Source organism: Bacillus rossius, chromosome 12 (genome assembly GCF_032445375.1).
Source record: "Bacillus rossius redtenbacheri isolate Brsri chromosome 12, Brsri_v3, whole genome shotgun sequence".
Lineage (NCBI taxonomy): Eukaryota > Metazoa > Arthropoda > Insecta > Phasmatodea > Bacillidae > Bacillus > Bacillus rossius.
Genome location: NC_086339.1, coordinates 14,499,068 through 14,525,987, shown reverse-complemented (window position 1 = coordinate 14,525,987; position 26,920 = coordinate 14,499,068). Strand labels below are relative to the sequence as shown.

Here is a 26,920-nt window from a genome sequence, read left to right as displayed (position 1 = left end):
TGATGTTGCACTGAGTTTGAAATGCTGGACGATTGCCTTAATTTTCTGAATAAGGTCTCGCAATTTAAGCAACCCATCTTTAGCTATCAAGTTGATCGTGTGTGCATAACACCCGAAATGCCTCCATTTCAATTCGTCTTTTATAGCTTTCTGTATGTTCGCTGCATTGTCAGAAACACAGAGTAAAATTTTGTTTTCTAACCTCCATTATTTTGCTACACGACTCAGTTCCTGGGCTAAGTAAGCACTGGTGTGGGACTCAGAAAATGAACAACAATCTAACACCAAAGAAATCCATCTGAAATTGCAGTCTATGAAATGACATGTCACCGCCATGAAACTTTCAGTATTAACAGAAGTCCAACAATCTGTTGTTAGTGTGACAACTAATTTCAGTGGTTGTTAATATTACTTGAATGCTATTGTACACAGTATCATAAGCAGCTGGTAACAATGTGTTTGTTATAGTTTTCCTACTTGGCAATGTATGCGACGGATTTAGTGCATAAACAAATCCTAGAAACCCTTTGTCCTCAACAACTGAGAATAGTTGAAAATCTACAGTAAATAAATTTAACAGTTGGTCATCAATTTTTTTCTTAGCAGAAACAGAAAGTTTTCTTACAACAAAATCACTTACTTTACAGTCATGTACATTGGTTCTTTCCAACACAGCTTGTTTGGGAACCGACGAACTGCTTGTAGAAGGAATTCCTATATCTGGACGAATCTTTTTTCGGCTGAGGTACGGTGTCGTATTTGCGATGTCTGGATCATCGCTCCTACTTCTGGACAGTGATAGTGATGTTAAACTATCTTGATTCTGATCAGGTAACTGTACAGTTGGATGTTTATGTTTCAAATGTTTCTTCAGATTAGTCGATGATGATTTATAACTCAGTTTTTGTTTACACAAATTAAAATTAGCAAACTCATTATTTTCCGTGAAAAAATTCCACACAAATGAAGTATTTTTCCTGCACTTATCCATTCCTTATTTCACTATAAATATACTAACTACAAAGCATGACAGCCCGCAACAATGTACATGGTAATACATGGCCAGGACGAACTGCAGTGAATGTTGAACTGATTGATACTGGCTGTATTAGGCGGGCATGAGAGTAACAGAGGTAGAGAATTACCAGGCGTGATAAATAATGTATCAGATTCTCCTTCCGGTCCCACGGTCCTGGGACCGCTACTGCTCTAACTGATACAAAAGTATCAGATACTTATAACTAGTACATTACTGTATCAGTATCAGGTTGGAACAGATATCGAAAATTGCTGTAACAACCCACCTCTATTAAGAAAGTGATCTTACCTATAACTTGTTAAAAATAAGAGACATATTTTCTGTTAATTAAGGTATAGTTTCTGAAATGGTCTGTTGATATCAATTTTAATAAAAAAAAGCTTTATAAATTTAAAATATCAATATTTATGCTTCATAGTAGGTTTTACTTTGTAGTGATGGTTATAAAATCAGTAATTTTATACCAAAAATAAATGAAAATTTTGAAAATTGTATTTTTTTTGTTTACTTCATGATAATTGATTTTCTGTAAATTGGCATTCATACGAGATATGTTATTTTTCTGTAAATTGACATTTAAATATTTAAAGTATTTGACAGGTAGTTTATCATTTTAATAGAATGTTAAGTTACATTAAATTAGATAAAATACTTTTAATATTTTAATAGTTAGTTAGGTTTAGTTACATTAAAAATACCGCTAAATTGTATGAATGGTTGATTATTACAAACACTGTAAAATGATGTAAATTTTTGGTTAGTTATGGAATCTGCATATAAAATACTGTAAATTGGTATAATTTGTTAGTTTTGTTAGGTTAGCAACATTTAAAATCTAAACATCATTTTTCAAGACGGGGCTAAGGTTATTAACCTTAACGGGGCGAAAGAAGACTGCCATACTGAAAAACTGTCATAACGTCAGTATTCCACCTGGCCTCTTCGAAAAAGGCAGAAAAGTACCATAATGGAACACTGCCATAATTATAAAAGGAAGAGGCGGAATTCTGCCATATTTTCATATACACTCCACGGAATGAGTAATACTGCTTTTCTCTCGAAGTAGTAGTGTAAAGAACACGTCGCTAGGTAGTACTGTTAACCCTTAGCTGTTTCTCAGGTTAACTAAGATTACAGATAGTGGTTTTGACGGTGACTTTCTGTAGTTCCAGTCATAAATCAACTCAACAGATCGCGCACTAATAAAAACAAATTTTTCCAAAAATGGGTTATAGGAAGCAGCACTGTATACTTATAACCATGATCTGTAAAAAAAAAAAATATGGTAATTTTCCATTATGGCATATTTCCTCCTGTTTTGACGGGGTCGACGAAAGACTGCCATACTGGAAGACTACCATAATCAAAGAATTTCGCCGGGGGCGACGGAAAAGTGCCATAATGTTAAACTATCATAAGTTAAAACGCGGCCATACAGCCCTAATACTCGAAAAACATGAGTAAATTATGTCTATCTTAGAAATAATTTGTATAAACAAGTAGCATACAAAGTCTTGTGAATCTAATTAATGTTTTAACTCCAGGTAACTAGTTGAAATGAAATGCAATCTAGTGACCGAAAATCACAATTACCTGACAACTGATGGTTAAGTACGTAAGTAAATTATTGCATGATTTATATCATATGTTTGAAATGCCACGACAGATTTTCACCATCAGGCGTATAGTCATCTATAGTACTGAGGTGGCAATTAAATTGAATTTATTTGACATCATGTCTATCAAAAGAGCGATAAACTAAACTTAAGCATGAATTATTTCACAAAAAATGTTTACTTTACTTCATCTTTAATAAAACCCACATTATGTTTCTGATGGGCTGTTGGGGTTCACTTTTCGTGGGCTGACTTCACTACGACCTTACTTCTTAATGCTGTGGTGTTGTTTTTGTCATCTCGGGGCTATTACAGGGTATTGTGATTCCAGCATTATGTTTATAGCATGTGCTGTGAAAACCATTAGAAAAGTATTTTAACATATAGATGTAGAGAAAAACAATTGCCATTAAGACTAGATCAAAACAATCACAAATGTGAATACGGAATAGTGAGAGCGATTCATGTTTAGTACTTAATTTAAGATTTCGAAAATGCCTATTTGCAAACAGTTGCTTGAATAGCTTTCCAGTATTAGCTGCACATATTAAGCACGGTAAAAACAACAACAAAAAAAAAAGCCAAAATTGAAATAACAAGGTTAACATTTCTGTGGCTTTAAAACCAAATAAATAAAATGTTATACAATAACTTCATGCTTGTAAGCACACACATATTTTAACTAAATACACTCTTTTAATATCTAACATTTATTTCAAAATAACTTTACCCTCGACAGTGCAAGCTCTTTACATATTTTTTTACTAGTCTATAGTTCTAGATAATTATTGTACAGCGGGACTGTAATTTTGTTTGTAGAAAATAAACTAAAAAAATTGCCAGAGTATATTTCACTGCTATGAAATTACACACTTCATGTTGAACGAAGAACATAAGAATACATAAATTTGTTCGTTACCGAGGTTAGATGTTAGTACACGTACTGCACGTGTTAATGACACAAGAAACTATACAGTAAACTCGTGGAATAAAATCATGTTAGTGTTAAGAAGACTGCAAGTATCCGCTCTACCACTCTGGTTCTGGGGTAGAGCGCCTGCCTAGTAACTTGTAGGACCCGGGTTCGCGCCCCGGCTCCTCCAAGGCGGATTGCCCAGACAAAATGGTGGCATGTTCTCTGGTAGGAATATAATCCCTTGTAACAAGTCAGGCTACCAAAGAAACGGTGGGTGGAACAGAAAAAAACCTTCCAGGTGGCTTTCAAATGGGGAGCCCATTTCTTTTCTTGGGCTCCCCATGCAGTGGCCATTCCGGGGGTTTCTCCGGGGGAACGCAGTTTTGCAAAATATTTTTTTGTAGTTTTGTAGCGTTTAAGTTTTTTTTAACTGTAGCATTATAATTCCAACATGTTATAAATAAAGCTTAAACAAACATTTAAAACATTTTTTTTTTCTTTTGTACATAAAATATTTGATTTAAGTGTGTATCAGTCAGTGAGTTGTTGTATACCTACCGTTGTTGTGTGTTCAACCATTTATCGGTTTATATTTTCTTGACAGTTAAATTTTAGTCTCAAACTATTGTTATGTAGTATTTTAGACGTTTTGTGGAAAAAAAAAAATTATGAAAAACCACGTAGTTTTCAACAAGGAAAATCATCTTATATTATATATCAGTGTGTATGCGTGTGCGCGCGTGTGCGCCAGTATAACATCCAGATATAAATAACATATTCTATTTTTTCAACATGAGCAAAGCCTTTGAACTTTTCAACCCTATCTTATTATTAAAAAATTATCAATTTTAAGGTCTCGTCAAGAAATGCGTGGTATATATATATATTTATTTTAATTATCTTACAAATAGACGCTTTGCAGTCAAATTTGCAAATGTAATTGAATGGTATTAGATGTTCTGCAAAGTAGTAGTTATTTTTCAACTAGTCTTTAATATTTAATAAATGATATTCCAACTGTAATCAGAATTGATCAAGAAAAGATGCTGATAAAAAAAATATGTTTGTGAAACTATTCAGCAAGATATTTCAGCTGGCCAGATCTGGTTTTCAAGTTACAAACGTCTCTGAATTATTTTATTGTATAACATCTAGTAAAAAAAAACTAATTCAATTAATTAGAGTTATCCCATAGTAAGAAATGACATTAAGCGTGGTGTCCACTTTTAATACATTTGAGTTATATTGTATGCTGAGTTTTTTTATTTTTCACCAACTTGTAGATGCACTTGAAGGTCTTAGGTCTTATTAAACTTATAACTTTCTCTGCATCATTACCTGATTGTATACTTTGTTCTTCAATTTGATTAGCTATGAAGTATAATATTGTGTCATAATTTGGAATTACATATTTAATTTGGATTGTAATAGAATTTAAGGTATGCAAAAAAATATTCCTAAATTAATATTTTAAAATTTCAGGCTTTTAAATTCCTTTTAAATATGCTGCATTCCTATATAAGTATAATTTGAATATTCTATATTCTAGACGTTCAATCAGTTATACACATTTTATTAAGGTATATACGTTTTATTACCATTTTTGATGCTTCAGACATAATATCTCGGTTTGGATTAAGAATTTCAAAATGCAATTATAGAATTAGTGACAATTTTTAAAACCATTAGTAACTATAAAATTTGTAAAAAATTATAACTCTTTTTCAATAATCTAGAAACATTCATTATTAAAAAACTTTTATAATCTACATATTTGTTTTGTAAACACCATTTTAGTTTCTGTTTAAGATTTTTGTGAAAACCAACGTAACTTGTTAAAACCAATAAGTTACTATGAACTTTATCAATCGATATCTATCTGTGTGTTGTGTTCTTTCGTGTTTTATCGTAAAGTTATTGATATGTATCATTGTATGTCTTGTGTTAATGTGCTTATATGGTACTTATTTTTTTAATGAATGTGTCATATTTCGTTTATAAGTGTCGAAAGGCACAAAAAACCGAATTTCAAATTGATCTGACAGTTTTAAAGAAGCAGAATGATATGCTACGCATAGTAATATATTTTTTTTCATAACATAAAAAATACTTAAATTTGAGCAGAGTTTATTTTTGAAAGACTACAATCCTGTGTAAAGCCCACCAATATTCGATAAACGAGCCTATGTCTCGAGACGTGCATGTGCTGCTTGAACCTGTGCCAACAAACTACACTACACAATCGAATTTCAGCTACTTAAATATACATTTTGTAGACTTTAATTTAATATGGACATTAAAAACCTGAATATCTGAGATTTATGTGTTCCATCACCCTAATAATGAAAACATTACATAAGAAAACCCTTGAATATTTGTGTTGGATTTGCACTCATTTAATAATTATCTGCATTTACTTCAATTGTTCCAGTGTGCAAAAATGTAAATTCTATGCAGTTATTGACATTACGATTTTATGCTTAAGACCGTTTTTCTCATTCCGTGGAATGTATAAGAAATGTTAGAAGAATTCCCCTTCGTCCATTTTTGTTATGCCAGTCTTCCATTATGGTACTTTTCTGTCGTCAAAACAGGAGGAAATGTACGATAATGGAAAACTAGCATATTTAGTTTTTTAAATCGTCGTAATAAGAATACTGTGCTGCTCCCTATAATACATTTTTGGAAACATTTCTTTCTCCTCGTCCGCGATCTGGAAATGATTTGTTATTGCAACAATCACCGTCAGAAGCGCTATCTGTAAAGTTTAAAGTTAACCTGAGAAACAGCTAGAGGTTTGACAGCGCTATCTACCGAGTATTCTATACACTACTTCGAGAGCAATGCCGCTGTACTCTTTCCATGGAGTGTATAAGAAAGAAAGTATGGCAGAATTCCGTCTCGTCCTATGAAATTTTGGCAGTTTTCCGTTTTGGTACTTTTCCGCCTTTTTCGAAGAGGCCAGGCGGAATACCGCCATTATGGTAGTCTTCTGCCCCCCCCCCCCCCTCCCTTCAGGACAAATAGTACTCGTACTCAAAAAATAATTTTTTTTTATTATTAGACAATCATCTGTTGGTAATTACCAGTATTTTAAATAACAAAATAAAAGTATAGAAGTCTAAAGCATGTTAGTTAAGTTCAGGGAATGGAGTGGCAGATTTGCAGTTAAAACTACTACAGAAAATAAAAAAAAGTCAAAATTGTTGACAACTCTAAAAATATAAAAAAAATTGGGCAAACTATTAATAAATATTAAATTTCTTTATACTATTTCACAAGGATGACGTATTATTAGTTTTCTAAACTTAATTTTTGTTATAAGTGGCTTTTACGGAAGAAGGTTGCCAGCATCCCCGATATCGTGCTCCAGACCCGGAGTTGTGTTAGTAGGGGGGGGGGGGGGAAGAGAGAGAGAGGTGAGTGCCATGCTAGCCCTATACGTCTAAATACTTAGTTGTTGTCACGGGTCTTCAACTCCAACGTGGTCTGTATCCAGGAAAGTTGGCCAGTATCAGGACATCCCAGTAGATCTTTTCAATTTCTCTCTGCTCATGTGCACCAGGTAAGTGGTCATTCCCAGCCTCCTCTGTGTGGTGTACAGTCCTCCCTACTATGGGACCAGACTTGCCCAGTAGTTCCGCGGTGCTGCGGACATCAGGTGAATGTACTCGAAAACTTTGGTTTCAGACTGTACTAGGGTAGGATGTCATGTTATCAGAGGCATTATGTCCTACGAGTATGATGCCTAGTAATCGCAATGGCTTCTTAGGGACCTATCTATAATTGAAATAATATATTCTTAGTTCTTTTTTAATTCCAAATTTCCGAACTTATTATGTAGCCTAATGGTGAAGATCGTTGTTTTCAAAGCATGATATGAGGATCTGTGACCATAGTTTAAGCCCATGCCACCACACTCAGAATTTTATAAAATTATCTACAAGAAGCCACACCAGCAACATTATAGTAGCTAACTACAATACCTTCCATGATGCCGTACAAAGTGCAAAAAAAAATATTTATAATTTTATTTGATGATTGGTAGAAACATATGTATATCAGCATAATTTTACAAAGATAAAACGGGTGATTTTTGTTTCCAAACCTAACTTAAAGCCATGAGTGTGCGTGAGGGTCTGGGTAGGAAAGACTAAGTGCGTCTCAGGCCGAGGCCTATACACTCTAATCATGCAGGGGTAGCCATGCAGGATGGGTAGAATGCATCATGTGCTAGGAGGGGATTGGACATCAAGGGCAGCGATTGGTGCCATGACTATCTTCCCTCACTGACTATTCTAGACTAAAACTAGATAAGTTGGGCCCAGGTAAAACCTACATAGACATAGGGAAAACCCTGGGCTCTTATAGGCGGGGTGCAAAAATCATGCATTATGCATGCTGGTTGGTTACGGGGAAACAGAAGGATGGATCTGGAAGAAGAGTTGAACAGAGTAGAAAAGAGCGGGGGGTTGGGCACTTGGACATTGCTGTACGCATTTCCATTTGGTGGCACTGGTTGTTTTGGGGGTGACTTTCATCGTTTCTCGCCAGCGTAAACTAAATTAAGAAAGGGAAAGTTATTTGTTTACCTGTAAATTTAATTAAACTTTATTAATTTAGTATTTTTGTCGCGAGCTGGTGCATCGGGCCTACACTCAAGAGTGGATAGAGCTTCAGGTTGACCGAGGTCGGTTAGAAAAATTATCCAGTCCGTCATCTCGATAAAACTGACGTTACTTTACACCATGTTATGTATGCATAGTTACATAAACAATGTATGAGTAAATTTACATTTAAATTATTAAAATTGCTCATCCAAACTGTGTAAAATTACACATACAGTGTATACGTAATTGTTATGCCAAATAGTTAAACTACCTTTCAGGCACATGTGGGGCAAAAATACATCTTCAGTGGAGATGCAGTTGCCAATGATTTCTCTGCATCATCTTTAGCTGTAATATTTCAAAAAGTGTGTGTGTGTGTTTTTTTTTCCATTTCTTTGTATAATTTTTTCCCTAACTGTAAGAATACAATGTTTATAGAAGTATTTAAATTACTATGTTTGTCTATGTAAAAGATCAGTTTATGTTATGTTTCATAAATTATATATTTTCTTTGTGTTTAATATTATATACATAGTGCTAATGTAAAGTTTTATGTTTAATCTTTGGCGGCTGCTTCAAAAGTGTGTAACTAGGGCCAACAGTTAAATGAATATGAAAGCCATAGAATAAAGAACGTTATAGAACACAAACTCCCAAACTAGGCAGCCGGGCACTGCTGTTAGCGTCCCTGGCAACCCTAACGACCCGAGCGCGGGCGGCTTAAATGGTAAGTTGTAATTAGAAGTACTGTTTTGACATTTTCAACCAAAAATCTTAATACTCTAATTTTTGGCAGTTAGAAAAAACTATTAAGGTTATGGCATTATTTTAATGTCAGAAATCTTTTTATACAAAATGAAAATTAAAATTTATTAATAATTTAAAAACAATTTTAACACTAAAATTTAAATATTATTTCCCTAAAACTAATTCTGGTTCTGGAAAAGCTATTATTTATATTTTAAATATTATACTTTAACCTTAACATTTTTTTCTCTGTTATGGTATGTCACAAGCGTAGACAGGTTATGAACATATTTAAGAATTACTGCAGACAGATTACAATGGTTTTACTAATTTGTGAAATATGTGTATTTTAATAATAATTTAAATCTTTATTGCAGTCGAAGGCAATAGTCATAGAAATTGGAAACAGCTTTAAATTATTTATCTGTTGAAAAGAGAAAAAAACTTTGCAAACACACTTTAATTGGGCCACTAAAATTGTGTGCATTTATCGCGAAACACTTTTTGAGCTATTTGAAAATGTGGCATGAATTTTTCATCAGTCTCTAGTTAAGTAAATTTTGTGAACTGCAGATGTAGGGAGAAACAGTCTAAAAAATTTGGCAGGTGGCCGCTTGATTTTTATAATATCATTAATAGGTACCGTCATATAATTAAAAAGAGCTGTAGAATCTAAGCACTCATACTTGACAGCAGGGTACTGTTTGAAGCGACCCTAGCAACAGGGCCTCACCTATCATCTCTTCGATAGACGCAAGGAGGGGTGAAAATCATTAGGATTCTCTGAGGGTTGGGAAGGGGGAGTGGGATTACATTTAACATCCCTGTTTCGCAATTACACTTCTTGAAGCGCAAGTGGGTTCAAATAGCGAGGGGCTTTTACATTCCTGGAAAGGGGGTGAGCAGGCAGGGGAGGGGACAGAGCATTCAGATTTTAAAAGATGAAAAATATTGGTAAAACAAAGATAGTACAAATGTTCCTTACTATACAGGTAAAAAAGAACTCAAGGCAAATATTTGTAAAATTGTTACGTTTAGTAACAATAATAAAAAAAACGAAAAGTCAGTCATGGGGACTGCCAGAAGTGAAAACTTAAAACTTTGTTTTTAAATGTGTGATATGACATCATGTCTACGTCAAATGTACGCAAGAAAATGATTTTGGTATTATATCACTAGCATGTCGGTGACGCGAACTCACAAGATTTTACCCATCCGAAAAGAGTCCAACACGCACATGATACAGTCGAGTAATATGCAATGTATTAGTGCATATATGCGTATACATGTACACAGGCCGCTGCGCGTAGCCAGTCTGGCGCAACACGTCACTAGCATGTCGGTGACGCGAACCCATAAGTTTTGCCCCTACCAAAAATCGCTTAGTGCGGTTAAAGAAGTTTTCACTTCAAAAAATTAAGAAAAAAGCTTTTCGCAAGGGGCTCTTCAGTTGTGTGTACAGACCTACGATGCCCCCCCCCCCCCCCCAAGACGAGCGGTAAGCTTTGAATATATATATATACTGTATAGAAGTCGCGAGTGGATAGGATTTACTCTTACGTATTTCAGAAGCGTATGATGAGCAGCTTGGGAACTTCACCGCTGCAGTGCGCTGCCGTAACGCCTTGTATCGTCTTAGTTGTTATTTACACGTTAGAGCGCAGCGCTGTAGCCCGCTGTCATTCCCCGCACCCCCCACCCATCATTCACTGCAGCTCAACGTCGTTTACGGGAGGGGGAAGGGGTGTTTGAAGAGTTCGACACTTGTCCGCTAGGGACCACCACAAGTCCATACCCTAGAGATGGTGGCGATTGCGGCGGTGAATTAACCAACTACCTCAAAACCGTATTATAAATTTTAACCTGGGCTGGCGACTTCTATACAGTATATATATTCAAAGCGGTAAGGCAGCCAAAAAGGCGGGCAAGGCCCAGAAAAAACATCTCGAAGGGCGACAAGAAAAAGAAGCGCAAGAGGAAGGAAAGCTACGCAATCTACATCTACAAAGTGTTGAAGCAAGTTCGTCCGGACACTGGCATGTCATCTAAGGCCATGAAGCATCATGAACAGTTTCGTGAACGACATTTTCGAGCGCATCGCGGCGGAGGCCTGCCGCCTCGCCCACTGCAACAAGCGCTCCACCATCACCAGCCGCGAGATACAGACGGCCGTGAGACTGCTGCTGCCCGGGGAGCTGGCCAAGCACGATGTCAGCGAGGGCACCAAGGCTGTCACCAAATACACCAGCTCCAAGTGAGCAGGTCTGGTGTGCACCTGCTTACAGTGTGCTTGTATTTTTATCTGGGTGCCAGAGCTAAAAAAAAAAAAAAAAAAAAAAAAAACTTATTTCATAAATTAATCATTTAATTCTTATCTTTAATCTTAACACTAGGAATATATATATATATATATATATATATATATATATAACATTGAATGTTTTTGTGTTTTCAAAAACTGTATAAATGGGAAGCATTTTAAGGGACTGCTGTAAGTTGCTGTCATCTAGGACTTAACTGCACGTTTTCGGTGACGTTGCACCAGGTCTACAGCGGTAAAATGTCGGTATGCTGTCAAGCATAGTCGTCTCTGCCACTGTGCAAAAATTCAGATGTCTTGGAGCGTCGGTGCTGGCGTTCTCTCTAGTCCCTTTCAATAAATGGGGTTTGTACACCCCTCCAGGGGCAACGGTCATTACGAACACGAAGCTGCGCAGAATGCATGAGCACGGGGCGGAAGACACGTAACAGTCAAGGTGAACAAGAGCCTTCGCGGGCTGCCTAACCCACAGGCGAGCTGAGTTGCCCTCGCTCTGGGGAGAGCAGCGGGTTGCGTCCTTTCAGGGCTGCGATGAAACACATTTCGTACGTCACTGCGGACACCCGTCGAGAAGAACACCCGATAAAAATTTTTTTTTGTTTATAAACATTAAAAAAAAAATTCCAAAATTTTGTGGCGAAGGCCTCTTTGCGGTGCGGGCTGATAGGCATAGATAGCCTATGCGTAAGTGCGGCCCTAGTCAGCATAATCCAAGCTGTGGGATTCATATTTACAAACACATACTGACCAAAAAAAATATCTAGAAGGTTGGAGCCAAGTTACCAGTAGAATTTCGATAATATAGACATAAAAGGAAAAAGAGATAAAAAAATTGTAATTATAAAGTGAATAATTTTATATAGGTACTCAAAAGATAAAGAATAAAATATCGATTTAAAACATTTATTATAATTCAGTAAAAATAAACCTTAAGCACTATCATATATAATAGCACTTGTAGCTTAATTTCTAACATTTAGAAATAGGAACGTCTTTGAAAAATAATACTGAAGAAGTACAAAACTTTAAAATTCTTAACATAACATTTTTCTTTAATACAATGTAAATGTTTCGTATTTTTGTCAAAAAAAAGTCAGCTTCGTCATATCTGCTACAGATTTCACTATGGTATTCGAACGTGATATGGTACAAAACACTGTTTTTTCATTATATTTTCAAATACGCATATGTGTAAACAATATTTCTTACATATGTCGGCACTAGAAGCACTGACTTATGCAAAACAAAGTTTAATATATTTTGTTTCCCAACACAGCTTTTGCAGTGGTGGCATTGCCTACCTTGGTTTTAAAACAGCAGTATGGTCACCATTTCAGTTTTGCAAAATACGTTGTGTTGCTGTTGACCTGCATTACCATGATATTTCCCCATGTTCGCTGTTAAGATAATTGTCAAATGTATCTCGAAGTATTTGAATATAAGCCCAGCATTGGCAATTTCTGATTATGATGTATCTTTAATTTATCATATACATGAAATCCATCAATGTTCACGGACATAACTATGTAAAACACAACTGGCTTGAACTATGTCAAATGGTCTATGGAATATTCTCCATTTATTAGACAGAATTCCGAAAGTACATTAGCTGTACCTGCATGCAAATTTTAGGCGATAGTTGGAAATCCTTTTCTTTCTGATAAATGATTACCCGCGTAAAGCTTGAGCAGAAATTAAGTTATACCAAATTCTTCGTCTCCAACAGTAAAAAAAGGCATAGGAGCTGCAACATAAAAAATCAGTTGCGCCTTATGTATACCAAATGTTTGCTGAGTTATATACCCTTAACAGAGAAACATTTCTAAGACCGCTGGAATCTAAATTCTTTCCACGGGAGCCTATGTTCACGTTAGTAAAACGACAAGTTGTTTCGGGCCGAAGCCCGGCCTAGCCTCACCACCTCCACCTCCTAGGACTGAACCCGTTAGGGTATTCCAGGAGCACTAACTTTTCTTCCTCCAGATGGCATCAGGTGTTCGATGACATCTGGATTTTTGGCCTTTGATGTTCCATGTGCCAAGATTTGAATGGTTGGTACCATTCTATAGCCTCAACCAGAAACAACTTATCCATTCTGTTTGAGCCGCCGTGCCTGCAGCCAGAATAAAGCTTTGTCAAGTTTTTTTTTTCCAAATCCACGTCAATTACATCCATGAATATTTAAAAACACGACGGCTGTTGGTAAAACACTGCTTGTCACTCCGCGTGGGATCTCTTGTATGCCGTTGCTCCGGGACGGTTACCAGTACCCGGGGCAACGTACATGCATGGGCAATGATCCCACAGTCTTTCTGGGTGTTCTCGATCTTTGCCATTCTGTGACTTGTCCTTTGTAATTCCTGTCCTTCTTGCCGAACCTTCGGCCCACTCCTGCGCCTGCTCTCTTGTTCCTGTCCTTGCGTTCCTGTGCCTTCTTCTGTTGTCAGTCAGGTAAGAATTTTGGTCTCTTTTGGTTAAAATTTATCTCTGATGTGCCTCCGAAAAAATATCACAAGTCCTGATGTAAGATATCCAATTGATTTCGTTTTTCTCTAAAATCTTTATTAAAATGCTTGTCCAGATATTAAAATTGATTATTTCGTCTCTTCTTAAAAAATTTTCTCACTTCCTTTTCCTGTTATTGGTCGTCCTCTTCCTCTTCTTGGTTTTTGTCACGTCCTTGTTCGTGTTTTGTGGTTGCATTTGTTCGCTGGATGACTTCACCGTCTTTTCACCAATTCATATCCCTTGAATGGCTTGGTATGGTCGAACACGAAACGACCATAAGTCATCTCAGCTTGCTTTTTGATCTCGTCGAAGTTAATGGATATTCTGAGCCTCTCAAAGTTGGCACGCAGCAGGGACCTCAGCTCTTCCAAATCCAAGGGGATGTTGTTCCTTGCCAGAAGATGTCTGTCAACAATTTCCATATTGGGAAAGTTAATCATCTTCCCTCCCTCCATGCTGCGTACCAACACAGCAATTGCCGCTTTCTTAGTAAAACGACAGTCAGATCTGCTAATGCGAGAAAAACAATAGAGTAGAAATATTTGTAACTGAAAAAAAAAATTTGAGCGAGTCTTTAAGTACTCGCCAGAGAAGTGTAACTTCGAACCTCTGTAACGAACAAATTGATATGTTATCATGTTGTAAATACAATCATAATAAGGAACTTGGACACGGAATGTAATGAAGAATTCTTTTAAAATAATACCGAGCGTGGTAAATATAAGCAATTGTGTTTCCAACTACATTTCTTGACGCAAATCACACGTAGTTTCCGCACCCACCGTTAGAATTCGCTGCCGGAGCAGCTACGTCAACATTGAATAATTTGATAAGCAGACCGTAATTTTAATGTATATAATAAAACGGCTCCGATAAAAGCGAAAAAGACTTGAAAAAAAAAATTTCTAAACCCCGGCTTTGGACCTGATTTTCGACAAGGGATTATACTAACATTGTGACCAATCTTGTTAAAATTAAAACAGTTTATACTATACAACTTTTCCTTTAGCAGACCATCGTTACACATATCCGTTCAATGCGACTTCCGTTCCATTCACGAAATTACCCCCACCAAATGCAGTTTACCGGGAGAGGCAAGACGTTACAATTCAAAAACAGAGAACCGGAACTTTAAGGTTTAAATATTTTCCATGTGTTTTTTTTTTTCCCGCAGGGTGTAACGCACGTGGCAAACCTCCTTCCAAACGCGAGATTTTTTTTTCCGCGCCCGTGCGACACTGGTGTTAGGGCGCGGCAGCTTATTCAGGCGCGTCCTTGGAGCGCCACGTGTGGATACCTCAACGCCTCAACGTCGCCGTCCTTGTGAGGACAAGACGGGACGGGTCGGTGACTTTCCGGATCCTTTGAAGGCGCAGGGAAGGGGAGGGGGGTCACCGATAAAAAAAAATCTCCCCCCCCCCCCCCCTCTCACCTGCACCCCTTCAAGGACTTTACCAAACACGTTCCCGCACCCAGAACATCCTCCACACGTGCGGATCTCGGCCTTGGGCTGCTCCCGAGCTGCACCTCCTTGCTAGACGAACAAAATAAATAAATAAATGAATAAATAAATAAATAAAGAATAAAGGCACAGTTCGTGTTCATGCGTAGATTTTTATCGCAAACGTCGTTGTGAAATCATTACAAGATGTGACCGTGTGTACTGGTGACGAGACGTTTCATTTTGATTCTCTACATTAAAAAAAAAATTAAGGACACGAGAGAAACATAACCTTACCTGTTCACCACGTGGAAGCATCATCTCGTGACATCGCAAGTCTAATGCTGTGTGTTTGTTTAAGACAGTAACCTTTCAAGCAAAATCACAAGGGTTCCTTCCAAAAACAGCCTCAAACTCACGGAGGTACCAACCGAGATCTTAGCAAGAAGAATAATACAATCGGAAGACTCACAACCTGTGTATCTATTGTTTGGACTGCAGTAAAGAAGCTTCTAGAGCTTCGTCTAACCCGTCCCAGACTTTATATTTCATCCTAGAGAGTTCGAGATGCAATAAGAGTGAGAGATGGGGAATTTAGGGTGTAAATATTCTGGATTTTAGGCAGTTCAGGATGGAGCACCAATAACTATCAAGACGACGTCACCATGAATCAATGACATCAGTTGGAGGAGGGGGGGGGGGGTTGTCCACGAGAGTATGGTGGTTATTGGAGAGCTAAGTGTAGTTTTTTTGTGTTCGTTACTTTCTTTAATGGCCAGTAATTTTTCTAAGTTTGATATGTTTGCTGTTGTACAAGGTTACTAGTAAATTTCACTAATGTTTACGGACACCTTTTCCCTCGGTCTTTTGTGTGTGATGCATCTGGTTAAGTAAAGTGAATGTTAGTTGTTTTTTTTTTGTGCTCACAATACTCTGCACTTGTTTGCACTTTATGCATCTTCTGTGCTATTTACTTGGTGGCAATATTTTTTTTTCAGAGTAGTAAAAGTAACTTAACTCTCCAAAGCCTTGAAATTATTTGTAATTGTATGTTGTGTTGATTTTCAGAGATTTAAGAACTTATCGCTCAAAAACATATGTTATAAAAGTAACTTGAGTTATATATCTTTAACAGTTGAAAATTTTGACATCAATTCGTGTGATTTATGTGTATATATATATATATATATATATATATATATATATATATATATATATATAAAAACTCAATGTACCTGAAAAACGTAATGTATATGTGATCATATTTTTTGGTGTTGTTTATGGAATGTTTTGCATATTTATTTACAATGGAATAATGGATCTTACTTGTTTTGTCTGGTTAATGTTCTGCCATATTCTAAAATTTTCAGCATTTACGTTATTTCTCCTGAGTTTTTTTTTTAAATATACAAGTTAGGCCTCATCTGGGGAAGCGAGTGTTTAACTTGTGATCTGGTAACCAAGTAGTGCTTGCAGTGAGTGTTTGCGACCAGATGGGACCGGCTTTAAAGTGTTTCGTATCAATATGTAATATAACTATCAATCGTAAAAATCACGCATGCGCCTACACTGTTACAATGACGTCACAGGCAAAACAAATACTGCGCGACAAAAACGTACACACACACAATCTATCCGCTGTAGGCTCAACCACTGATGACGCATTATTATCATTTTTTTTTCTCATTACCTTTTCGACGCTTCTGTAGCTCCCGCATTTGTTCGGCCCTGATCATAATTACGGATTTTCAAGATGGCGGCAGTAACGAAAATGGCAATAGTTACGTCATAATCCTAGGTGCGGCTTATCGGAGGCTGTAGATGCGGAATTTAAGCCGTTTTTAGGAATTTCGAAGTCGATGGCATTTTTAAGGGGAAAAAACGGGAAATCTTTCCCTCAAAACGGGAATTCTTCCCACGAAAACGGGAATTTTTTTTTAGGAATTTTGAGTCATTTTGAGTAATTTTTTAGTCCAAAATGGCCGTCGTAACGTCACAAATCCAAGATGGCGGTCGTTAGGAGCCCCTTTTCTATACTACTGCCATGAATAAATTCATCACTGGACTCGTAACCAGACTGGAAAGCGGAAAGCTGGAGGTGGAATACCTCAATTAATTAATTTTGTCATTTAAACTAATATTTTAACCAATTATTAAATTAAAAAATCTTTAAATAGGTAATGTTGGATATCGTCGACCATATTTTCATTGAATTCTGGCATTGTAGTAGGATTTGCAACACGACTATTGGTAACTCACATATTTTCACTACTTTTGTATTTTTTTTTTTACTAGAGTAAGTTCAAGCAATTTTGAAAGAAAATACAAACCAAACTAACAGTTTTAACATACATATTTTTCATATTTTATTATTGTAGCCTTTCAAATAAAATAGCGGAAGTAATAAGCCTACAGTGCCTTGAAAAGTAAATAATTATTTAAAACAAGGCATATTTTTACACGAGATTAGAAAATCTCTCGGTTTCAATACTAACAGTAAGACTTCAAATCGCTTTGCGTACTACGGAAAATGCCTTTTTTTAATCGCAGGAGCCAACGCACCGTGTGCTGTATTCTCTGGCGCCAGCCATATCCAAATTGGATAGTGTAAACATGGAGTTCGGGTTTGTTATGATATGGCATGATGTGGGGTGGTTTAAGGGCGCGGTTACACGGGACCCTGAACTACTTCAGGCGAACATGTTTAAGTAAACACGTTTACAAACGCGAAAGTGCACGGTTACACGGTAGATGCTTAAAAGTGTGTTCAGCTCTAAAACCGATTGTCTACTGTCAACGAATGACTGTGTTGTTGATCTTCTCTATTTTGTATCCAGAAAACGCGGGATTTTCTCACTTGTTTATACAGCATTATCAGCAGAAATGGAATGTGTTTTCATATTGCTCAATATTTTTTTACAAATCGGGAAATCAGTAAAAATTTTTAAACTTATTTTTTATTATTTTTTGAGCGAGAGTACCTATCTCAGTTTTAAGAAAATTAAGGTCAGGATCAATTAATTACCTGTTGATTTTTTTTGTTGCATTCGGTAAAATATTACTCAAACTTGTGCCAGGAACACTTTCCATCTTGATTTTCTGCAAAGGACTGTTTATATTCTGAACAGCCAATCAGAGGCTAATGTAGAAGATATGTCGATCTGAACTACTTTGCCAACCTGTTTAAGTTAAATGCGAAATGGCCTCGAACGAAACATGTTCAGACTGTGTGTAACCGCACTCAACAGCTGAACATGTTCACCTGAAGTAGTTCAGACTCCCGTGTAACCGCGCCCTGAAACACCCAATACATCGTGGAAAAGGGCACACTGTAGATTTTTTTTTTTGTAAATGAAACAAAAAGTCATAGAAAATAATTTTTTTTAGGTAAACTTGTACATTTACATGAAAACAAATGTATCAATACAAATTAGTGTTCGTAGTATGTAACACTGGGTTCGGTTTCTTATCCGATAATTTATGCTTTGTGTTGGCCCAGTACCTCCAATAGTTAAAGTTATTTGTAAACCGTTCCCTGAATAGCTTTCCAGTATTAAATGCGCACATTAATAAGCACAGTAAAACAAAATAAAATCTAATTATTGCACGTTCTACTTGTTTTTCCATTGTTTTGAAAATATATTTTATAATGAGGGACCAATTAAAATATTAAAATATGTGCGAATTTTCGTAAAAAAATATTCAATATTATCTTGAAAAACGTTTTTCATATATGCAAAAATATGTACAAAATTACAATATATTTATTATAGAATTACAAACTATTTCTTAGCAACTTGTTTCCAAGGCAATCTTTTGTAAAATACAGATTTTTTTCTTCTGTGAGCTTGGCCGCGCCTGGTAATGGTTAATAAGTATGAATTATAATTTCCGTAGTTGGACGCAGTTACTTCCATGAAGTACAGTTCTTCAAGACTGTCTCCACAACGCAGACACTACATTTGGACCGATGTATTGGGCGTCCCACAAACATGGTTCACTCCATCAGCTGGAGTAAGGGCCGGTTGCACCATTGAAGATCGCTGGTCGATCCGAGATAAAACGAGGTAATGAACCAGAATTGTCACACAAACGGATTGCACCATTCGAGTTCACATTCTGGCAGAGGACTGAGGTGAACCACTGTTTGAACCACCGAAATTGATGGTTCAGGGCAGTTGGATCCGAGATCTTGTGTATTTTTCGTTGGTTTGTTGTGTTTTGTAGTCGTGTTCGCATAGATACTGCTTTGTTTACAATTGATATTTTAATTGGCTACAATAGTTTTCAGGAAATTGAGGCCGATATATTTTTAGGTATGCCCGAAGTATGGTAATTATCATTATAATTTTATTTAAAATATGATGCCAATTCTTGCCAAACTTCTTCCTTCTGCTTACAAAACATGCCATTAGTTCTCTTACGCTCTAAAATATCCAGCCTTTCTTGTACCAAATTGACAAGGATGATTTTTTCTTTTTCAGAGAAAAAACTTTTTTTAGGTACTGAAATTTTATTTTCCATCGTCATGTGTACCCCAGTCAACTCACAACCGACCACAAGTTTTTAATCAATAAACAAATAGGCTTGTATGTAAATATCACGATGCCAACATTTACAGCAAGAACTTCAAACATTCTAAAGAATATTCTCCGTGACTAGACGGAATTCAGTAGCCAATAGAAAACTTGCTTTCATTTTACAATCGATCTTTACCAACCTAAACCTAGATCGTGAGATCGAATGTCTGAACTCGTAAGTTCACTTTGGTGCAACACATATCCACTGTATCTCAGATTCGACTTGAGATCACACTGAAACAAAGATCTTACGATCTCGGATCCGAACAGTTATTGGTGCAACCGGCCCTAAGAGTTGCTTCACTCGGTATCCACGGATCAAAGCACGCGCGGACACTCCCTGCGTGTGAAACACGTTCACAAGTCAAATTGGGCCACGGAGAAAACAGTGGCTGCGCGTTATACGCTGCGTAGTGCGCATGGCCTAAGTAATATACAGGCCTGCCAGATCCGCGGACATTTTATTTTTCTCGTTCTGCGCACATACGTCACGTTGGAGATACGGCAGACGATATTTGCGCTGGATTAGCACTGTATCTAATGGAATTTTGAATATTTGAAAAGTAAAAATTGCCAAATTGTGCGGTACATGGTTGACCGAATCAAAATAAAAGATCGGAAGGGAGCGAAAAAAAAGTATGATAGTTTCCCCAAAAATAAACATTTAGCTCAAATTTTGGTACATGCGTGTAAACGCAAAAGCTAAACAAGACATGTTACTACCCGAGAAACAGTCTTTGTATAGATTTTACAAATAAACACAATATATTTCTATTAAAGATAAAGCTTATAGAATTATATACTTCAGTTGCCAGGACTTTCAACACTACAAGATTGGGCTACAATTCTGCATTTGAGTCCTGGGCCTGTGAATGAAGTCATCAACCTCATGAAAAGAAAACCACCGGAAACAAACATTTTACAGCGTTTGACGATTTTAACTTTTAATGAGATCTACATTTCAAATAAGATTTGTATTGACAAAATTTCCAAATTTACTGCAGTATATTTGTAGTGTTAAAATATTATTTTTTTTAAACAAAGAATATAAATGTAATAATTTTAATTTTTGAATTTGGTTACGGAGAAATATTGTTTTCCCCTTAAACAAAATATTTTATAGTTTCAATTAATTTTTTTTATGAACGCGGTTTTTGCCCTGCGCTCGGGTCAGCGACGATCCTGGAGCAAGGAACGCTGGAGGTGACAGGCGGGTCATCGGGGAAGAGAAATAAGTCGTACAGAATGGTGTAAGGTAAAATAAAATAATAATGAGTTTTTATTATCTCCGACAATGTGCTCACAGAGGTGCATGGCTGGAGTAGAGACGCTCTTCATCCGCGAGGGGTCCGGGGCGCACGCAGGCCGGTGGGAGGCTGGCACGTCCTCGCGCCTCAGTTGAGGAAGGTGTTGGCCAGCGTGTACCCGGGGCAGTCCGACTGCTCGGTGATGACGTAGGAGCCGGGGGGCAGCGCCTTGTCGGCGGCCTGCACGGCGTCCGGGCTCAGCGACTTGGTGCGAGACATCAGGAAAGCCCATTCTGCGGGAGGGCAAAACAACAACGAGCTGATCAACAAGGTTGAATCAGCTAAATAAGGTTCAAGGTTTTCGTAGTTTGACTCAGTTGCTTACTTTGCTTTTGCGTACCGTGTGCAACGAGGTCGTTAAAGAGACAGACAAACATCTGCCAAGTCGAAAGAGCTAGGTGAGAAATCGTTAAGAAATCATCACAACGTTTGCCTGGAGATAATTCCGTGGGAACCAATGGATGACTAAGATCTTTGTGGCCCGAACAGAGTTCCGAACCTCCGCTAACGCCAATCCAACGTTTTGCCGTCACGAATTTCCGCTAGGTTCGATTTCCTCCCACGTCCAAGAGTAGCTCAGTGCGGGCAACCATATCTGACGTCATCACCTTTTGACGAGACGAGCAACATAACAAAAACAAAGAGATGTGCATGGAGCTGCCTTTGTTCGCCAGACGTAGCGCCGACTTTCAGGCGTGTTTCAAACTGGACTAGGATTCTTAGTGGAGTCAGTTTGCAAGTAGCGTTTAAGTATTCGGATTCATCCAACATGTTTTAAATTTTTTATCCAGATATATACGAAGATTTGTTTCGAAACTGAGACCATAAACTTAAATATTAATGAATTGCCCAACAATCAGAAGACGCACCTGTAGTGACAGGTCTTGAAGATAGTAAGCAGGAAAAAAAAAAATTAAATAATGAATAAAACCCTGAATTTTAACAATATTTTTACTTTCTACAAAAATTTTAAGGGAAAAAGTAATTTGCAATGCGTCTATGGTGAAACACTTGTAGGAATTAACAATTAATGATGTGAAAATACGATCACCCACCAAACATCATAATTGCAACACTGTCCTCGAACATAGTTTTTAAACAACTTTGCATTTGAAGGCAGACTCATGAACTGATGGCCTCTGAAACACGTAATTGAACCTTGCCACTGGAGAAATAAAGGAGTGAATCGGTTTTGGATTCGTAAGTTTTTCAGTTTCCCGTATCGGGTAAGTGCAAAGGAAGAACAAGATCTAATCCCCACCTAGAATCGAACCCGGATCTCCATAGTATACGAAGTGACTGCTCTGACCACTAGAACACCGCGGCCTCTTAAGAAACAGAGCGGGAAACAAATATATGTACACGTCTTTAAAGAATAACATGTTGTGAAATAAACACAATTGGCGGAAATCTCAACCAGTGAAGGCATCCCTACAAAAATCAGATCAATATCTTGGTTATAAATATTTACCAGTCATTATTGCCGTAATCACTGAATATAAATTATTCTCAACTCATAGCAAAATAAAATTATACTTTTTTTTGTCAAAATCTGTTTTATCTTGATTACAATTTCAATTAAAGCAACGTGTTTACAGAACATATCTATTTGTTTCTGCGTGACTTGCAGATTCTTAAAATACTCACGTTTCTCGTTGGTCTCGTGGCACTGCCAGTAGACCAGCCAGTTATTGTAGTCGGTTCCCAAGATGCTCCACTTCACGTCTGCAACGAGTAGACCACCATCACTTTCAGTCAGACCACATAATGCCTAATATCTAAGAGTAGTCAGCATATGTATTATTCTAGCTAACATTGCTCTTGGAACAATCAAGAGGCGGCTTACCTAAATAAAAAATTAATATAAAACATTTAAAACTGCTACTAAACAGTAGAATTTTACTGATTATCATTTTTTTAAATTGTTTCTGCGTATAATATTAAATAAATATTTTATTAGTTTTTTTTAAACCCAAACAAGCTAAACTTTAAAACAATGGATTCAAATTTATGATTTGGTGTTTATATTTGAAACTCATTTATAAAATATTATGTTCATTTATATCTTAAATAAACACAAATACTTTAACATCACACTTTAAGATTAAAGTCAAGTTAAATATTAAAATATAAATTTTAAAGTAATTGAAACATATTGGTTTCCTATACAGATTTTTAATGCAAATAAACTAGTAAATTTAATGTATATTTTTTTGTTTGTAAATTATTTGAATAACAACCCCTATTTGAATTTTAAAGCTTAGCGGGTAATAATTATTTTTAAATTTGGCAAAATATTTAACATAAGAACGATAAGGCATAAACGATTATACTGTGATGACTATTGAAGAATAATAAAAAGATATCAGTAAAAATGTTTCTAAGGCGATTTAAATCAGTATTTTTCTGCTACTTGGCGAACTAAAAGCTCGATTAATTCAACCGGATACTACGAGTTTACGTGCCAATATTAAAGCTGATTATTTTTTAGAACGCCTCTACTTAGCTAAAGAGGCACGATGGGTTCGAATACAAAGAAACATCACAGTGTGTTTGTTGATAAGCCCAATAAAATAAAATAAATATACGCTCTAACAACGTCGACGGATTCCTACGATTCCGTGAAAACAATTTCGATAATTTAAAACTAAATATAACTTAGTGACTAGATCTCCTGAACAAAACAAGAGTGCAAGACGATGTAAAGAAGAAGAAAAAAAAATTCTTACTTCCGGTGATTCCGACGCGAAAACCTTCGTATTTTCCGTCACCAATCTTATGCATGGAGCCTCTGAGATTGTTCCATTTGTAGTTCCTGCAACAAAAGCACACAACTGGGTTGTAATTACGTCGTGGGAAGGAGTTCAAACGGAGAGAAATTTGCACATGGATCCAGTACAAAAAGCAGCCATCTTAGCTAGTTTTTTAAAACTAGTATTGAGAAATTGGGATACATTATTTAGTAAGGGAAAAAAGTTTATCATCGCAATACAATCTGGTAAAACCTATTTCATTTGAGCTCATATGCCTTTTTTATTATTATTATTTCAGTAACCATTTTTGTCTTGCTTTGAAGATAATCACCACTGAACGATTGAAACGTGATTCAGTAAGTATTAAAATATTTTTTAGAATGTAAAAGCTAACTAATCAATGACATCCCCTAGAAGTCCAGCAGATCGTACTCTTAGCATGGAACCAAAAAAATTTCCTGTTAGAATTAATTGGATGCGGCTTCCAATACCTTCCCAAAAATCCCCATTTATGTTTTTCTTTTCATTGGTACCTGGCAGTTGGGGGCCTATTTACGTTGGACGTTCACTGGCTGGAAACACTCTGTAGGTTAGAGTGTGATTTAAGGCTTAAAGTCCAGTCACATCCGGGTCATTAGAGGCAGCGAGGGGTTATGCTATAAGAAAGGAATGCTTGACGGAATGTATGGGGAGATTGGGAAAGAAAGTACACCTAGAAAAATACCATCGACTCATGGCAACAACCAAGGAACTTTCTCTCTCGTGTAAAATCTGGATTTGAGTCCCGCCTTGATGGAAGGTGCTTTATGCAGCCACCTATCCGCCACAGCCCAATTTATCAGTGCTGGAAATTGTAACAAATTCACGAAATATTCATCAAGAAATTTAACAAAAAAATAAGTTTTACATTATTTCAGATAGCAGAGTCCTCGAAGACATACGCTTACTTACGACTTCCTCAAGTACGTAGAAGTATGACGAGTGTTTGTTGCATAAATTTCCAATTAATTGAAGGTTTTGTTAACTTGCCAACGTGAAGCTTGTGACCCCATGTTCAAAAGTAAGTAGACTCAGTAGCCGTATATTTAGATCGCTTAATAATCTTCAACATGCATTCTCTATTAGATGAGAGGGATTATATTCTTGAATTTTCCCCTCTTTTTGATATAATTATAATCTTGAATAATATGGCCAAACATTTTGGCATGTCAAGGCATCGATCCCAGACCTTCTATTCCTAATTGTAACCACATCTTTACTAACAGTCTCTAGCATTAGCGGATCCAGAGGGGGAGGGGCTAAGGGGCTCAAGCCCCTCCAAAAGCATCTGGGTCCACTATTGTTTTAGTGTTTGCCTTGATAAATCCTAGCCTCAGCTGGAACAAGCCCCTCCCAAACCAAAATCCTGGATCCACCACTGGCCTCTAGTCTGTAAACACCGCGAGATAATAACTTAACATTTCGCGAGATGACTGCAACTACCATGATTATCAGACCAGTTCACAAGTGTTGACTTCAACAAGCAGCAAAAGCTAAGTCCTATGCCACGTTAAACCAGAAACTTTACTATGGAAGCATTATTGCAAACTGTATCAAAATATTTGAAACTGCATGATGGTGAGGTCTAACCACTCTTAAATACTAACGGGGTGAGATAGTTATTCTGGCGCATAGTGCAGGGTCGAACCGAAGACACTCACGCAACGTCGTACTCCTTGATGGTCCAGTCGACGATCTCATCGTCCTTGGGTTTCAGATCCATGTCGCCGCACTTGTAGACGTTCTGGAACTCGGCGGGCAGCTTGTAGCCGTACCATTTGCCGGCGACCTGCGGTCACGAACAGGGAGAGTCAGGGAAGCTCTTCGGGCAGTCGCGGGACACGCGACTCTGACCACCAGAGGATCCGGGCTGGAATCCCAAAACCCCGGCCATCCTTCTGATGTGCAGCATCTCAGCACTCGGCTTGCGGCATTTGGCAGGAGTGCTTCCGTGGATGGAACAGAAGTCGCGTGAAACGTGTGTTACAACCACGGCGCAGCCTTGTGTAGCGGATGGCGCGAACCAAAGTTCACAAAGACAAAGGGAAACTATAGAGTATTAACTGTTAAATGAATTATTAAAAAGGGGCAATATTTTCTTGAAATACCTTGTTGATAATTTTGGTTCAAAATTCGTTGTGGAGTATTCATACAAAGTATTTTTTTTTTTTTTTTACGCTTTTAATGTATTGTTATCTGATTTAAAATTTCGCCCAGCAAACTGAATGATTCGATTGTCGACATAGTTGCTCCAGCAGCTAATTATAGCGGTGGGTGCGGAAACTACGTGTGATTCCCGTCAATAAAATTAGTTGAAAACACAATTGACGTGTACATATTGGTCATGCTCAGCATTATATTTAAGAATTCTACATTACATTTCGTATCTGAGTTTCATATTATAAATGTTTTTTTGCAAATGAGAACATACGAACATAGATTAAATATAACAAATATCTGGCTAGTATAAAAAAAACTAGCTCACTTTATTTATTAATATTTTCCTTCACGATTTCCCCGAAACAACTCCGGTATGGTTCCTCGCCAGATTAATCAACGGGCTTGCGCTGTGTTTGTCTTGCATGATGAAGAACCCTAAAAATAAGTACATGTATAGTACATGGAAAGTGTCAATCCCAGTTAGTAAAAAGATCACAATTGAAGCCATGTTCTGTCCTGAGGACTTCTGGAAGCAGTCGACGGTTGGTCGGAAGCTCACCTTGGATATGTCGAGGCCGGAGAAGGCCGGGGGGTCGGGGCAGGCGGCGAAGCAGCCGACGGCCACCAGCAGTAGTCCTCCGAGGATCGCGACGGACGTCATCTCGAGCAAATATTTCCTGGAGGGTTATGTCTAGGGCGTCGCGCCTCCAGCCTTATATACGAGTGCCCCACGCCGCGGCCTTGCGCGCCCATTGGTCCGTCGGGGTCCGGCCCCTGAATTATCAAATCGCTCCGGGAGGGGGGAGTGGGGGAATGGTTTGGAGGCTCGAACGTGTTCGCACACACACAAACACACACCGACAACGTCTGTGTCACATGCTATT

The 26,920-nt window shown here is 37.3% G+C and overlaps 1 protein-coding gene across 1 annotated transcript; it reads right to left on the bottom strand.

Annotated features, from left to right (window-relative positions):
- Positions 1–21,028: 21,028 nt before the first annotated feature.
- On the bottom strand, positions 21,029–26,719 carry LOC134537183 (beta-lactoglobulin-like). The gene is made up of 5 exons (XM_063377443.1): positions 26,596–26,719; positions 25,538–25,665; positions 23,814–23,899; positions 22,732–22,809; positions 21,029–21,317 (listed from the first exon to the last, which is right to left on the bottom strand). The coding sequence occupies exons 1-5, from the start codon at positions 26,695–26,697 to the stop codon at positions 21,172–21,174; spliced, it is 540 nt and encodes a 179-aa protein (XP_063233513.1). The 5' UTR covers positions 26,698–26,719; the 3' UTR covers positions 21,029–21,171.
- Positions 26,720–26,920: the final 201 nt, after the last annotated feature.

Excerpts from the sequence above, each read along its gene's own strand:
- LOC134537183 (XM_063377443.1), bottom strand. The coding sequence starts at position 26,697 with ATGACGTCCGTCGCGATCCTCGGAGGACTACTGCTGGTGGCCGTCGGC. Across the intron at positions 22,810-23,813 it reads TCGCGTCGGAATCACCGGAA|ACGTGAAGTGGAGCATCTTG; the intron begins GTAAGAATTTTT and ends TACTCGTTGCAG. Across the intron at positions 21,318-22,731 it reads CCACGAGACCAACGAGAAAC|AATGGGCTTTCCTGATGTCT; the intron begins GTGAGTATTTTA and ends GCCCTCCCGCAG.